A 16,684-nucleotide genomic window follows, 5' to 3' on the forward strand; every position below is an offset into this window, starting at 1 on the left:
CCGTACTCAGCTCCTCGGAATCTTAACCACATCACCGCCACCAGTAATCAAATACGCTTCCGCTGGGGCACTATAGTCCAAATTTCTCTTAAAACGTCAAGATTTATCAAAATATTTCCGCATATTTTATGAAATATTCCGTATCGATAAATATATGAAAAATGATATGATTTACTGTAGGTTGAGTTTTTAATAATTGGATACAGTGACATCGGCGGAGAGATACCGATGTTTAATTGAGCGTGCTCAGTCCAGAGTAGTCCGCCATTTCTCCTGATCGAGGAAGAATTTGTTGGATTTTGGTTCCAACGGTTTTCGACCTTTTTGGGCCCAATTTTCTCCGTCAAATTCTCTCCTCCACTTTCAAATATCCACCTAGCAGACCATGGCGGATAAGGACGAACTGGTGCAGCGGGCCAAGCTGGCGGAGCAGGCCGAACGGTACGATGACATGGCCCAGGCGATGAAGCATGTGACCGAACTTGCGGAATCAGTGCTGAGCAACGAGGAGAGGAACCTCCTGTCAGTGGCCTACAAGAACGTCGTGGGCGCCCGCCGGTCATCCTGGAGGGTCATCAGTTCCATCGAGGGCAAGACCGAAGGGTCCGAAAACAAACTCAAGATGGCCAAGGAGTACCGTGCAAAGGTGGAGGCCGAGCTCGAGGAGATATGTCAGGATGTACTGGTAAGTCACACTACTACTAACATCACACACCCCAACATGTTCCAATCTTTTAATTACGTTTTTCATACAATCCATGGTCGATAATCTATAAATTAAGAGGTAATGATATCATAGCTGTGTAGTTTTAGAGAGAATCTGGTGATCAACGTGGAATATTATTATAAAAGTACTGTGGGAATATGGAGGCGGAGTCAAGGAGACATACTACCGACGTCATGCTTTAGTACGATATTTCATGTTATACAAAGCTAGTTTTCCTCAAGATCTCAGGAAAGGACAGGAAAACGTTTGTCTTGAGTGGTTTTTAAGATCTTGGTTAGGTGATGGAAGGGTTTAAGGTGGTGTTTTGAGGAGAGATTATCTGATAATGGGGGTAAGAAAATCGTGTAGTACGTTTGTCGCATGCATAGACTGCACATGATGTTCAAAATGGCGGCCAGCGCTAGCGACCGTTGCGGTGGGCTCCGACCTTACACAGGTTACCGAGAGATTCATTCGGGCAGATTTCCAAGTAGAAAGCTAAATTCCCGCTAGCCTGGCATGTTATGAACAAACAGACGTCGCCGTGTTGTGTTTTTTGATGGCTGGGGAGGTGTGACGAGGAAGTCGGCTGGGAGAGGAGGGAGCCCCACCCTAATTTTCGGTAGGACGGTTACATTTCTGGGTCAACAGAGGGGAGAGGATCGGCTTTCAAAGGCGTTGCGCACGGGATTCACCTTCAGTTTTAACCCCTGTGACGCCTCTTACGGCGTGAGGATTAGTTTTGGAAGGGTCTGTTTTTTTCTGTGGAATGTTTGGAATGTTTTTGTCAGGATGCGGAAGCGATTTGGCGGAAGGGAAGGCGGAACACAAAGGGTGACATCATCTTGCACCCACCTTACTCATGCCCAGATGGAGTGGTCCCAAGGCGGGAGGGGTGGGGAGCTGCCAGTATTTTACATTTTTCTGTCCCAATTCAAAACCATAGAAGCTAAGTTACACATACTTCAACAATTCTTCCTGATTGAAAACTGTACATGCTGTTTTCTTGGAGATTTCACCTGTTTTGTTTGAAAGTGAAACTGTTGAAGAAAAGGTGTGTTTTACAGTTACTCATGTGGGGTTCCTCTCCCAATAATCTTAAGAAAAGGCCCCCTCTCCCGTGCCCCCCTCCTACTAGTAAGACCCAAGTTCATTTCTAATTTTTTTGGGCCAAATTCTTAGATTTCTGAAGCTAATGAAGACGACTTAAGTAAATTTTTAATTTGCAAATTCAAGTATTAAAATGACTACTATTTTTGGGATGACTGTATGATGACTCACTGATATTTGTGAAGGTCTATGTCGGTGTTTCAGTATTCAGCCATTTCTTTTTCTGCATGATATTATCTGCCAGAAGCAGCGAGTAGAGAAATTGATTTTTTTTAATGGTGACAGGTCGTTAAACATAATCAATAGAAGACGTTATATCAGGCAAAAAGCTAAATCTCAGGGTTGTCACATGCTTACTATACTGTTTATTCATGCAGTTTGCTTTAACAGGTGATTCGAGGACAGCAGATTCAGGGCAGGTTGTCTGTTGGTTTACTTAGCATGTTGTTAGAAGGCTAACCAGTATTATCAGATTTCGTCCTCCCTTGGGATATAGTGCATTTATACATGCAAAGGTAATTAAGGTCAATTAATATTTCTCTAGCCCTTTCAGTAATTACAAAATGCATGAGAATTCATTATTTTGAAAGCCAGAAAACAGCTGATGCTGATCAAGCAAACACTGCCTTGTACTGATTTTGTTGTGAATCATTTAAAGTTATGCATGTTAAATCTAGTGAAGCATGAGACCATGAACAAATTGGTTTGAACAAATCAGGTTTGACAAGTAGGCAGGGCAAAATGGTAGCCTGTTTTCTAGTATTGCTCTATGTCACTGCGAGATGTTGCATTTGTGATAGAGTAAGAATTTAGAGAAAAATGTCTGAATTATTAATCAGAAGCCCCACTAGGGAAGGAAGAAAGCCTAGGGGCAGGTATAGGTTCTAGAATGGATACGCAGTCGCATAATAGAGGTTGTAATGAGATTGCCCTCTGGCATAACGATCACGACTGTAGACTGTATGTTGGCAATTGTCAGTGTCTGCTTCAGAAGCAGGTGCACGCCCCCCTCCCCCTCACATACACATGTGAGTCATGTCACTACAGAATAAGTTGGAATGATCTTCTTACACACCGCAACGTTTTGACATAAGTGGCAGCTGGGTTCCAACCTATCATTTTAGTCATGGGGGCAGTGGTTGTAATAAGTATGTTAGGCTTCAAATTTAGCACACATGGTTCAAACACTGATGAATAATTATGACCTCTTGACACAGGTGGAAATAATTTCACCTGTTTCACCAGTTGTCATACAGGTGGATTCTGAAACCACAGTTGGTCTAAGAAAAATAGATAAATATGGGTGGCGCCCAAAATGATGTTGTAGTATGTCAGAACGTTACAGGGTATGAACATATGTTATTAGGGGGTTGTTGGCAGCCAACAGTATTCTATACGTTGCTGGATTTACTTTAAGGCGAACTCAAAGCTTTAACATGGCTATTCACACCTACTGTGAGAATGTGTAATATTGAAATTCCTTGCATGTGCTTTTTGTTGGAGACTTAGACATGTTGTTTGGCAATTGATTTGATATAGAAAACAGTATTTTCCATGATTATATAGCCCTTGGGAGTCCAGAGTTGAGTTGATAGATCAAGAGATTAAAACGGCACTGTAAATTGTTGCCTTTTACTGTTGCAGTATTGATACTGTTCCAAAGATAATTAGATGAATATGTTTTAGTGCCTTCTGGCTTTATACATTACAGGGTAATATGTATAATAGTGTTATCTGGAAAATCGAGCTCTTTTTGCCAGCAGCAATTTTTATCACACAACAAATTCTACTGCAAAGTAAGCCAGCAAATTCAAACAATTTGCAATAGGTTGTTTTAGATTTGCAAGGCAATAAAAACTGTTAATGTTTTATAATGCCAGTCATGGGCTATATCCTTAGTGACCCAGGGTCTAATTTTTGTAACAGCTGAAGTAGGCGTTAGTATACTTAACTTCCAACATCATAACTCTAATCTTAAATTTAAAAAAAAACTTGAACAGTTTGGGGACTAATGGCATATTTCCCATTGATTTTTAATGTGAAGTAAAAAGATCAATATTTTCCCCATGATTTATGCAGTAGGTGGTGGACATATAAAGCATGGCTAAACTCCCGGCATGTACATATGAATGCAAGAAATCTTACCTTTACTTAAAGATATACAATTTGTGCTAATTAAATAACATGATTGGCCCATTACTGAGTGTGATTGATATTCATGAAGTAATTAACTAATTAGCTTTTTCAGTTTGCTTGCAATGAATTGATACAGTTTCTAGCTTTTACCAAGGCTTTGAAAATAACTAAACTAGGGCAAGCTGTTGGAATTCGGCTGTCAAGGGGTTAAGTTTGTTGGTTCAACAGAAGACCGATGTTTGCTGAGAACTTACACATGATACACATACATACAAACAGAGGTGAACGTCCTTAAAAGGACTGGCTGGACCGTAGGTCTGGTGCACTCAAATAGTTCCAAGTGATTAAGTGGCTAATGTCGCTCTATAGTGTTGTCTTCTGTTTGGTTGTGTGTAAGAAATGATAAGTACAAAGAGTAGAAGATTTTTTTGCAGTTCTGTTGAAATTTTTTATTTTATTTTTTTTTTCTTGTGAAATTTGAAGAGTATATAGATAGTCTATAGCCCCGCCCATCTGTCAAAATGTAGAAATGAAAACAGAAAAATGGAAATATTTGACACATGCAGCCACTCTCTTATGGTTGAACCACCAATTATCGCCCTACCATAGGTACCACACACCTTAGCGTTCCTCTTTTACTGGCAAACTCTTTATTTTACCACACCACAAGATTTAGGTGCTGCAAATGTAAGTGAATTATATGATAATCTAATGACCTCATCTGTTTTTGTTTTCCAGGAACTGCTTGATAAACACCTTATCCCGAGGGCTGACTCACCAGAGAGCAAAGTTTTCTATCTGAAGATGAAGGGAGACTACTTCCGGTATTTGGCAGAAGTCGCTTCCGGAACGACAAGAGATCGTACGTTTTTGTTCTGACTTAACAAATTTACTGAAAGAAACTGTATTTTTCGTCTCCTGGATTGAAGATATTTGCATGCCATGTGCAGTAGAAGTGCTGGATGTACCCGTGGATGTTAATTGTGAGCCAGTATCGAAGTTAAAGACCTGAGATGAGAAGGAACGGTGAATTCGTAGTTCAACTGTAAAGGCTCTATTGCCTGCATGTAGTAATGATGCATGCATATTCAATGGTCCACAAAATATAACAGCCTGGAGCTCCCCTAAATTTTAGATGCAGTGTCTTTGTATCTGAATTAGGCCATCAAACTCTCATTTAGCTGTTTAGTTTTTATGTGTACAAAAAGCCGATTTTCTCTTTGTCATTTGAAAACTAAATTTGCCTTTCTTTGTGCTGTAAAACGAGCACCATTTGAAAATTTCTGGGCATTTTCATGTTCTTTGACACAACAAAAAACTGTCACATATTTTAGTGCACAAAAAAGTTGAACATTTATATTGTTGACCGACAGGAAGAGTTTTGTTTTGATATTTTCTTAGCTTGATGTAATTTGCATAAATGATTCGGAAAGTCTACAATTCCACAGTTTTCCATAACTGGCCGGCAGAACGTGAACAGATACCAAACATGCAGACAAGGCTCTGATTTGCATAATAAATGATTGACAAAGATGGCAAAGCTGTTTAATGATAAATGATGGGACGCCTATACTTGTGACATGTGTAAGTTAGTTGAAGGTGAACATCACCATGCATTAATTATGTAAAATAATCTGCATAAATTCTACAAAAGCTCTAAATATTTCATGGATGTGATAGGTCGCCAGACTCTAGTTTGTTATTTGACAGTAGCTTGTTGTGGTGTCGAGAATTGTTTGATTTTTGTTTGATTTTGTCTTTCTTCCATTGCTGGCAAACTGCCAGATAAACACCAAGCCTTTTTACTCTATGTTCACCACAGAGGTAGTAAGTGATTCGAAGAAAGCATACGAGAAAGCTGAAGAGGCAGCAGGTGAATTGAGTTCGACACACCCCATCCGACTTGGGCTGGCGCTAAACTTTTCTGTTTTCTTCTATGAGATCGTAGAGAACCCTCAACAAGCCTGCAAATTGGCCAAAAAGGTACATGTCCCGACGTAGTCGTAAGGCGCCTCCTCCTCTCTATGTCTGTATACACACACTCACCTTTCTTACATCTTTCTTCACAGAAGTAGTTCGTGAGTCACAAACTGCTTACCAGTCAGCGTTTGATATCAGTAAGACTGACTTGCAGCCCACCCACCCCATCCGCCTTGGTTTGGCCCTCAACTTCTCGGTGTTTTACTATGAAATTCTAAATGCTCCCGACAAGGCCTGTCATCTCGCCAAACAGGTACGGTGTGTGGGATCTCTCTTTCCTCTTTCCAGATCCTCATCGGATAGCAACCCACGTGCCATGCCTGCCTGGAAAAAAAAGGCAGACAACAAACCGACTCAGTTCCCTAAGCATAAAAAAGTATGCCATCTCTTGCAGTGGAAAAAAAGAGATTAGCATGTGTTGTGTGGAAATTTATAAAGAGAGTTACGCCCTAACATCTAACAAATACATGGAAAAATTGCAGAATGATTGTGCCAAAAACAGAGTATAGAAAAATATATACTTCTATATGCAGACTTAGTCATTTTCTTGAGACTGAACCATTTCTTAGACTTAAAGCTGTTTCATAAGACTTGAAGATTTTACTAATATGTATTTATTGAAAAGCCAGTAGTTTTCAACAAGTCAACTAAACTTAACGATGTCTTAGCTGAAAACTAGGCGACAAATAATGATAGTTGCAGGCGAGCTTGTGACGATAACATTCAGAAAAATGCCTACGCGATGCCAAAAAAATTGCCAATTTGTTACAATAAAGAAGAATGTAAAAAAAGGAGTGAAAGGAAATTGGGAGATGTGGTACCTGGGTTGCTATGATCCATTATGTTATACTTCTGCACCGTTTATTGCACAACCTCTGTGCGACTCTTAACAGCACTCCTACGCTGTTTACATCTCTGCCTACTCATTCCACTTGTACTACCGCTATCTCGAGAAATACGCTTATTCTGCCCACCAACAACATCAGCCATGGGTCTATCTCTCTAATCGTATGCTTGCTTCTGCATCTTTTCTACTAACTCCCTTCGACAAGAGTTAATTCTACACAGTGCAAGTTGTGTTGTCCACACCTCGTAGCCCCAAACTAGCAGTCTTGTTTTCACGAAACATTTTTGTGTACCTTCGTCTCCTCTTCTCTAACACCACCCGCTACCGAGTACCAGGCGAGTTTGAATCAGGTGGACAATGGCAGCAGTTTGAAGTTTGTCTCTTTTGCTGCTAGCTCGATTCTGAGTTTGCCTCTCCACCCCTCAGATTTGCGGCAAACTGCATGTCCTTCGCCCCCCTCCCTCCCCCTTTCCCCCTGAGCAAAACCCGGACCTGATATATTGCCGAGGAAAACATCTTCTATCTGATACCGGAATGAACCGCCAACATGTGTGGGTAGTAGTGTTGTGTACCTAAACTCAGATTCAGGTCCAACTGTTCAGGTCTGGACTTATAAGGTTCATTATAAGTCCGGACCTGAACCCATGGCATATGTGTGCTTGAAATCCTTTTTTTCGGGCACATATAAACTTGCATATTGGCACTGATTTTACATGCAATTTGAAAACTATACACGCAAAATTTTTTAATCAGTATTAAGCACAAAAGTTCAGTAATAAACACAAAAACAGCAACGTTTTCGTATTTTTTACAGCGCAAATTTTCCAATCTAAGGCAGGTTTAAGATTGTTTAAAACAGAAAGAAGAACATAAGCGAGGGATATTTTTCAAGGTTCAGACTTGATTTAGGTTTGTTTGGACTAGAACCTTAACGTTTTTACACGTTCAGTTCAGGTCCACCGTTTAGGTACACAGCACTAGTGGGTAGATATAGTCTTTGCTACTGAAGGTTTATGTCATTTTTTCTTTGTATTGAATGAAATTGCTCTGTGTCTAGCACATTTGTTGGATTGTAGAATGTCCTCAATGATCCACTCCACATAGTATTATGAATCAAGACTTCAGACTCTTTAAAGTTGTTACAAAATAAAAGTGTCTTCGCTGTTCCTTTCAAAAAGTGATAATTGTTAAAGCAACCGTCCTCAAGGAAAGTATCAAGTCTGAAGTCTTGGGACAGAAACATGAGGAATGTGGCTTCTTGAAAATTTGCTGTGTTTTAGAATAAGTCTCAATGAATGTATTCTCTGATGTGCTTTGTAAATTCATACTCAAAAACATGATGGCCAAACAGTATAGTATATTACAATATTGTTGTTGCTATGCTAATTTATTATTTTGTAATTTTGTGCTGAATGCTGGTATTTGTGTAACAATATTTTCTTAAACAGGGGCATCATATCACAGTTTGCTTGGCAATTTTTAAAGTCGTTTATATGTTTTGACTGCAGCCTGCTTAGTTGAATTGCTGATATATTATCAAGATTTGCATTGATACATTGGAAATAAGTCTTGCTGTTATGTTATGATTTAAAATGCGCAGTTATGGCAATATTTTTAGGAAGAAATGTATGCCGGATTGCTTTTTATGTTGTCGGAAAATGCATGGAGTAAACAGCTGTTTAGTCTGCGACAAGCTGTGTTCCTACAAATATAAACAAAGGAAATCATTTTTGCGTTCTAGTGTTATCACTTTTTTGCAAGTAAAACTTTTGGCAGCCTAAGGACTAGCCAATGAAAGTGCTTGTTCTTAAATGCCTGCTTGTTACATACAAGATGTAAGATGTGATTGGTTCTCTTACAAATCTGCATTGGAACAAACAAAAATTAAAGTTCTTAGTGGAGCACAGCTTACAGCAGTGAATTTTTAAGAAAGTTTAGATGCCTGCAATGAAAACTTATTCGGCAGGCATTGGTTAATGTTCGTAGATAAATGTGAAAAGAAAAGGAGGCTAACACAAGTCCCCCCTCCACAGGCATTCGATGATGCAATTGCAGAGCTGGACACGTTGAATGAAGATTCGTACAAAGACAGCACTCTTATCATGCAGCTGCTCAGAGACAACCTTACGGTAAGTGTGTAGGGATAGAAGATCATTGTTTCTCCCAGAATTGAACAAAATCTTCTTGCTACTGATTGACAAAAATTATGGCCGGTGGTCAAAGTTAAAATTGACTTGGCAGGAAAACTGGGGTTGTTGATATTTCTGTAGAAAAAATCTAGGACATCGAAAACTGATTTTGGAGATATTGTACACCATCTTTAGTATCATTTCAAAGGAATGAAAGCTTCCTCCGGCTTCTAGCATACAAGAGCAAAACTTGTGGCTACTTAAAAGCATTTTGCATTGGCCTATACAGTTGCATCTGGCTATGAATTGAAAGAGCGTAATTTGTACTTGGCTGAGACCCAATGTAATCATTTGCTGACTGAAAGTTGAAAAGTGGTTAAGTTAAGGTTTTACATTTAGCAGTATGCCTTTACATGACGTGAATGGTGGGATGCCTGTTGTGAATGTATCTTTCCTTTTCAGTAGTTGGTGTAATTGTCTTTTGTACATGTGTTTGTGTGGTAAGTGGTGAAGATTTGAATGTGTGGTTGGTTGTGTCTCAAAAGTATGTGTTTAGAAAGAAAAATATTAAGGCAGCTACAAAGATGTAAGTACATAACTTTACATACAAGGAAAACGTTCACCCTGCAGAGTGATACAAAAGAAGGACAAAAGATAAAAGAACATGGAATGCTGCATTATACATGGTTTGAAAGATGTTATAAATTTGATGAAAAGAAACACCCCCAAAGCATCATATCGTCTGTTCACTGAGTTAAAAACTACTTTCAACAAAAAAGTTCAACTGCATTTGATGTTAAATGCAAACATGGTTAATTATTCTTGAAAGATCTAAGTACCCTTTGAGAACTGGAAACGTTAGGAGTCGATCCCTTCAACTGAAATTAACCTGTGCAAAACCGAGGGTGGCGTGGAATGAATGTCTTTACTCTGTCCTCTCCTACGTTCTGAAGTTCTTGCTGCACCAGAAGGCCGTTCCTTACGTGAAACCGGAGCCGCCGAAGAAGAACAGACTACTTCTGATCTCGAAGGAGAAATGGTGGACGAAGCTCTTGTTTTGTCACAAGGTTTTCGCGGCGAAACAGGAGGGGGTGGCGGACTTGAAATTGAACGAGAACAACAGTAACAGCAACAAGAAGAAATGAAACGCGACCTCTTCCTGTTTGAGGACACTGGCCTCTGACTTTACCCACAATTCCATGTACCACTGAATCTTCTATACCCACAATTCCATGTACCACGGAAAAACTCACTTTACCCACAATTCCATTTCATCCCTCAATGATCCATTGATCACACTTCTCATGTCACTTTTGGGAAATTTTTCTCTACCATATTTATTGACAGTGTTTATTTCAACTGGAAATATTCAAACTAAACAATGCAAGTCTTCAGAAATTCCTTGTAGGTGTAAGTATGGCACAAGACGTGCATTCATGATAGATATTCAGTCCTAAACTTCAAAGTCCTTGATGTTTCATGTCTACCTTGAAGCAGAAGTTGGTGTTTTTAGGTTGGTTCATAGAGATGTAGTGGTCTTGAAAAACATAGGTAAAATGTTTTTTTTCCTACACAATCCACAATCTAAAGTATGTTTTAAATCTTTTGTCCCCAGTTTTTGCAACAAAATTATTTTCATGTTTGGCTGTCATTATGGAGGAAGGGCGGTTGTGTGGGGATGTGTTTTGAGAGAAGTTGGGTTGTCAAAGTCAGATTATGTGCAACAGAACCATTCCAGCACAGGTTGAAACAGTATTTACTCAAGTACATGTAGAAGAGAACTCAAGTACATGTAGAAGAGAATTCAGAAACAAGGTAATCGGAGCACACCGAAAAATTCACTTTGAGAGTTCTGTTAGAAAGCCAATCCGTATTGGTCTTTACCAAGTTCACAAAAGTAGATCTTAACAAGAAAGTGTACTTTTATATAACTTCAGCGGAAGAAAGAGATCTTGCTACTTTTTGGGTTTGTGGAAAGAAGGGTCCAGTCTGACTTTGTTGACAGTGGTATATGGATTGAAGAAGAGTGCATAAAGGGACTTACATTCCAGTGTTGTATAGACGTTCAGTCCCGATCGGAGGAAGGGTTGTGTTACTGGAAGTAAGGTGGACGTGTTACATCAAGGACTAATTTTTCACGCAAAGGATTTAGATTTTTCCTCAAGTTGAAGGATGATTTGCAGTAAAACACAAAACATTGCAACAAAAAATAAGCCGAAAGATATACCGTAGCACAAACCTGTGAGTCTTGAATGTTAGTAGTGGTACCAATGTGCAATCAATGCTGCAAGTCAGAACAGAATGTCCCGCCGTGTCGCCTTAGTCTGTCCTAGTTTTCCCGCGCTGTGGCCCGCATTGCCCGCCTGGGGGACCTCACAGTCTTGTCTCCACCGCCATTTGCCAGTGGCTCTCTCACGAGCTTTAGCAGGGTAAGATACGCGAGTGTCGTCCATTTGTGAAGTCAGGTTAAAACCAGAAATCTTACCCAACTTTGAAGAATTCTGATATTTTAGCCTGCACAAATGCTAATCAGTACTTACTACGACTCATTTAATGATTTCTCCCTAGAGTCTTAAAGAAGCTCTGACTGTTTTCAAAACTTTGAGTCTTAAGTTTTTGGTATGCTTGCAATTAAAACATTATCTACCCCAAGATGATAGCTTTCCGAAGGTATATCAGCTTTAGAATATCTTAACTTGCTCGAGTTGAAAGTTTTCGAGGTACCCCCTTGCCAGCTGTGCCCATGGCTTGTATATTTTCCCTTTGTTTTCCCTTCTTCCTACCCAAACTGAGCTTTAGTTATTCTGGCATGAACCGAATCTCAGTTGTCGTTGTTGCTATAGTAAACAGTGCAATTTTTATGTTCCATGCCAAACAATGAATGTGCAATAGGTGAAAATTTTTGCCCGACTTGGTCAATGTTTTGTTTTTGTAAGTCTTGTTTGTGCTTCCAAAAATGTGCATTTAATGTCAAACTCTTTGTTTAAGTTAAACTTCCTGTTATAAGGCAAATGTAATTTGTTTCTAAAGGAAGATAATGCTGTCTTTTTTGCCTGCAACGTGTTAGTTTTGGTGCCAATTTTTGCGTAATGTTGCAATTTTGTATTATATTTTTTATTTTCATACGCTGCTGCATATTTTGTTGCATTATCTGTCAAACAGTGTTATGAAGAAAGAAAGAAAGAAAAGGCTACCAGGTCTCTTTTCAAAGAGCCTGTAATAATATATTACAAGAAGAATTTAATGTAAGAGTAACGTTATAGTAGTGTGCCTCAGTGTGGTTAGGCTTTCACAGAAAATTGTATTTTTGGCGTGCTAAAGTTTCAAGAAGGAAAGCGAATTGGAACGGAAACATGGATGTGAATGGCTTAAGGAAAAGAGCCCTTAAACGGGGATTATTGGAGTAGACATTGAAAAAAAGGTGCAAGATAACGTGTATTTAAGTGTTGAAAGTTTAACAGATATTCTATTTATGAAGGTCCTGCACTGAATGGCACACACATAGTAAACTTAACTGTCAGAAAAGATATTACAAGAATCAGTAAGAATTGTGTGTGAAGGGGAGAGTGTAAAATGCAAAGAACAAACTTGCTGAGCAAGAATTAACTGCTGAGAGCAAAGAGATTGACATAAAAGGTATGAAGCAAAATGTGTTTTTGCAACAAGTCCACCCACCTACACCCCTCCCCCACAATTCTTTCTGATTGGTTCTCTATTCATACCAGTATATGCTGCACACCCTTCAAATTATATGGTCGCGAAACAGTCCGAATCGTTCCCTTCCCAAGTCAGCATTTGTCGTGGATGACTCTTGCTCCTAATTCAGAAGATCTTTTACGCCTTTCCCAAGATTTAATACATGATCTAGGAAAGCCCTGGATTTAAATATTTGAATTCTTACAGTTAGAAATCTCTAACTGAAACTCTAACTAGTCTAAGTCTCACCATGGCAGGTGTTGACTTGCATTGTGAGTCTCCTGTGTCCAGTCTAGTTTAGGAACATCTGTAACGTGATACAGCAAAGTCTACCTACACACTGAATGTTGCAATAGCCAGGGTCTCTTGTTGAATTGGAGACTCGCAATGCTCAACGAAGGGTTCATGAAATGTTGCATTTCCTACATTACCTCTGGTACTGACTTATTCAATGGTAACTACATTGTAACCTTAGACCATGCAATTTCTCCAGCAATAAAGAACAATACAACATAACTTGTTCTATGACTGGTGATTTTGATACCCTGGATGTTCAGTGTGAATGTGTGTGTCTGTAGGAATGAGTGCTTATGATTTGCTGCGAGATATTTGCGATAATTTGCGCTGGCTTCTATACTGCGTGCATCGGGAAGGTCACACGCTGAAGGGGCAAAAAGAAGCAAAACAAATTGCCCAAACTGCATGCAGTACCTCAGCAAAATTGATGAATTCTTTGCATTCCGAAGCTCAACCATCCTTGCGGCTTCCATGCGAACGAAAACGTCCAGATCGATAATGCATGGTTGAAGTCAGCGCACTTGTTTCTTCCTCTCTCGCCTCTGTCCTACTTTTCCCTGCATGGCTGTTGATTTGAGCGCTGACCTTTGACCTTCTTTCTGTCCCCTCAGCTGTGGACGTCCGACGCCTCAGGTGACGACGACCGCTGCGGGGAGGAGGGGCAGCAGGAACAGCAGTAGAGCGCCCCGCCGATACACGTCAGCACCTACCACTAGTATATTATCTTGAGAATTCCACCCTAGCTAAATTGAACAATAAAACATTTAAGAACGTCATTTTTTTCATGAAAAAACACCATCCCCATTGTGTGAGTAGTAGCAGTAGTAGCATTGATTCTAGTCGTGGCTTGGCTAAGTGAAGAAGAATAAATAGTAAACGTTCATGGTTATCATATTCCGGTGTAACGGGGGTGAAAGGGGTATAAACTAATTGTCATTGTGCCGAGTATTTGCGGAACTCTTTGATTAGGTTGCTCTATGTTTGTTCGTTACTTAACCATATGTGAGTCCATTGTCTATGGGGGAATTACAAAGGTATCAGTTGTGCTTTGCCGAGGGATTGTAGACGTAGATTTGCAACAGGAAGAAATGTTGAAATGAAACTGTCGTAGCCAAAAAAAAATGTATTGAAAAAAAAGAGAGAAGTTAGTAAGTAAGTACTTGGATGTATGTATTTCCTTTGCCGGAATGGAAGAATTCGTTGTTTTCTTTTTTCATTCTCGGTAGTTGGGCGGGGGTGCGGTACGTAACGTTGCGCCGCTCACCTAGACATGGTGGTAGAGTCGAGTCACTTTAATTTGTTGGTTTTGATTGTTGTAGTCTTGTTGCGCAATGGATCCGCATTTCCAATGGAGCTTCACTCCTTGCTTGTCCTGCATTGCACTCAGCCGACGCCGCCACTATTCGCTGTGTTGTGGGGTTGCTGTGACAAATAGATTATCAATAAAAATAAAATCCAACCAAAAAAAAGAGTATACATGAAATGCAAAAGTACCAAGGACCATTGCAGAACGGTTGATCTTATTGTTTTCACTACTTTCCTGCTTGCATGCCTTCCCATTTTATAACTGGCCTTGTACTGTGAAGTAGAAGTAAAGAGATATCACTGAATGTATCCCTCAGCCTGGCTTTGTGTGATTCCATCTAATGTGTAGTATGTGTACATGTCTTCTTCTCAGGTGTTGCAGACAAATCTCAACCCTCCAATATCTGGGTGTAGCAGACAAATCTGAACCAGAGCGAATATGTAGTTTTACCTTAAACAGCTTTCCTTTGGCATTTGTGATTTTAAGAATGAAAGACTCACAATTTTACGCAGCTCCTCTATCAAGCACTTCCAGAAAATGGTGAAATTGCCAGTCCAGATTTGTCTGCAAAATTTACGGTGGCCAGTAAATGGGAGAAAAAGACTACAAGAAAAGAAGACTCCTACAAACCCTTCTACCCTTTTTGCTTGGTAGCAAAAACCGAAGGAATTGTAACAAAGCACAAAGAAACAACGATTGTCGATTTTAAATGGTTTGCGTGTTTTTCTTCTTAAAGTTTGTGTGAAGAAATAATTGGATACTAGCGATTCGTAGCTTGCAGGTGAACTCTAGACACGATGAACTTTTATCGTACATCCCCACACCTGAGAAGAACGTGTACACACTGGTTAGAATGGATATGCTTCTCATAAAAGTGATCTCTGCAAAGAACCTGTAGGCTCCTGATTTTGATTTGTGTGGTCTTCTACATACATGGGGATATGCCTATGGAAACAACCAGAAATTTTGAGAAAGCGTGGGTGGGTGGTGGGCTCAGTAGAGAAGGAATAAAATGTGTGAACTGCTAGCAATCTCGTTTTTACGAGGCTATGCTGTCTGACCAGGCAGAAAGAAAGTCTAGAGAAAAGTAAAAGCGATTTCCTTGTACATCGTCGTCGGATTTTTAACAGTAACATTCTCTTTGCAGTTCCTGCTCTTGAGAAATTATTAGATTGGGGTTGGAGAAATAGCAAAATTGGGTCTTCCATTGGTTGGGACAGAGGAGACATACACTATGTGCAGTATATAAAGGTTCACTACCAGGGAAATTCACCTAGCTATTTACAATAAGGAACGGTGGTTAACACCCTGTCCAAAGGACTGCAACCTTCTCCATTGCATAGCATTGAAGGAACAGCCAGGATTTGAAATCACAACTTATTGGTCTGAGTCACTAACCACTGGACTACGCACACTACAACTGGACTACCTGCAAGCACTTGATAATTAGGAAAACAATAGTATCAAACACAAAAAAGTATCAAGTCCTTGACAAATTCCTTGTGTTAGAAAAATGTTTTTATTACCAAACCCAACAGACATTAGCAATAACTACTTACAATATTGTCAGTAGACCAGCTACTTAGCTATGCAACAAAAAACCTACAAAAGTATAAATTTCAAAATTTACACACATTGAAATAAAACCTCTACAAATGTACAACTTCCACCTGTAAAATCAAAATACACAAATCATGAAACAAAACTCGACACCTATTCAATCATATAAAAAATGTACATCTATATACGTGCTATATATTAATATCTACAGGCAACATATAAAGTGAAGTAAGTAACAATATAGTTATTTTGATTTAAAACTGGAACAAGTTGGTACCACTTAACTATCTTTCATCCTCTTCATATGAAATATACCTAACAATTACAATAAGGATTTTACTGCATAGTCTTTTCATGATTAAGAAATTGCAAACTTGCACTATGTTTGGACGGTCAATTTATAAAAAATCCCCAAAGCATAAAAGTACCTGGGATTTATATGAATACACGTATCTAGCACCTCATTTACATATTATCTATGGTTTTATAAATCATATTAGATTAAGATATATGGCAAGATTATGTAACTTTTATATGAGCATTTATCAATTGAATAGTAACCATAAAGTGATACTAAAATTTTCATGTCAGTGCAAGAAATTAATATCTCATTTACATTAATGAAGTAAAATTGAAAACTTACAGAAATCTATTTCCAAAGATGAAGGTAGATTTGACTTATGCTATGTAGAAAGATTTGCATAGTATAAAAAGGAAACCTTTTGAGGGTTATACGGACTCAAAAGTATGGCAAGCATTTATACACATTTGTACACAAAAAGGATAATTTATACATTCATATGAAGACAAATATTACAATTCATTTTGTTACATCATTATGGCATGACCTAAGGCATATCCAACTACCTCAGACTCTTTTGAACGTAACATCTACTAACATAATTCCACCAGGGTTC

General features: G+C 39.1%; 1 protein-coding gene across 2 annotated transcripts; it reads left to right on the forward strand.

Moving 5' to 3' along the window:
- The first annotated feature begins 38 nt into the window (after positions 1 to 38).
- On the forward strand, positions 39 to 15,098 carry LOC136423806 (14-3-3 protein zeta-like). Of its 2 annotated transcripts, none has more exons than XM_066412129.1 (5): positions 39 to 685; positions 4,691 to 4,814; positions 5,775 to 5,935; positions 8,813 to 8,908; positions 13,513 to 15,098. In XM_066412129.1, exons 1-5 carry the CDS (start codon positions 386 to 388, stop codon positions 13,579 to 13,581), a joined length of 750 nt encoding a protein of 249 aa, XP_066268226.1. In that variant the 5' UTR covers positions 39 to 385; the 3' UTR covers positions 13,582 to 15,098. The 2 variants fall into 2 exon arrangements, with proteins under 2 accessions (XP_066268226.1, XP_066268225.1); XM_066412128.1 differs by lacking the exon at positions 5,775 to 5,935 and adding an exon at positions 6,022 to 6,185.
- The last annotated feature ends 1,586 nt before the right edge of the window (positions 15,099 to 16,684 follow it).

Source organism: Branchiostoma lanceolatum, chromosome 18 (genome assembly GCF_035083965.1).
Source record: "Branchiostoma lanceolatum isolate klBraLanc5 chromosome 18, klBraLanc5.hap2, whole genome shotgun sequence".
NCBI classification, from domain to species: domain Eukaryota; kingdom Metazoa; phylum Chordata; class Leptocardii; order Amphioxiformes; family Branchiostomatidae; genus Branchiostoma; species Branchiostoma lanceolatum.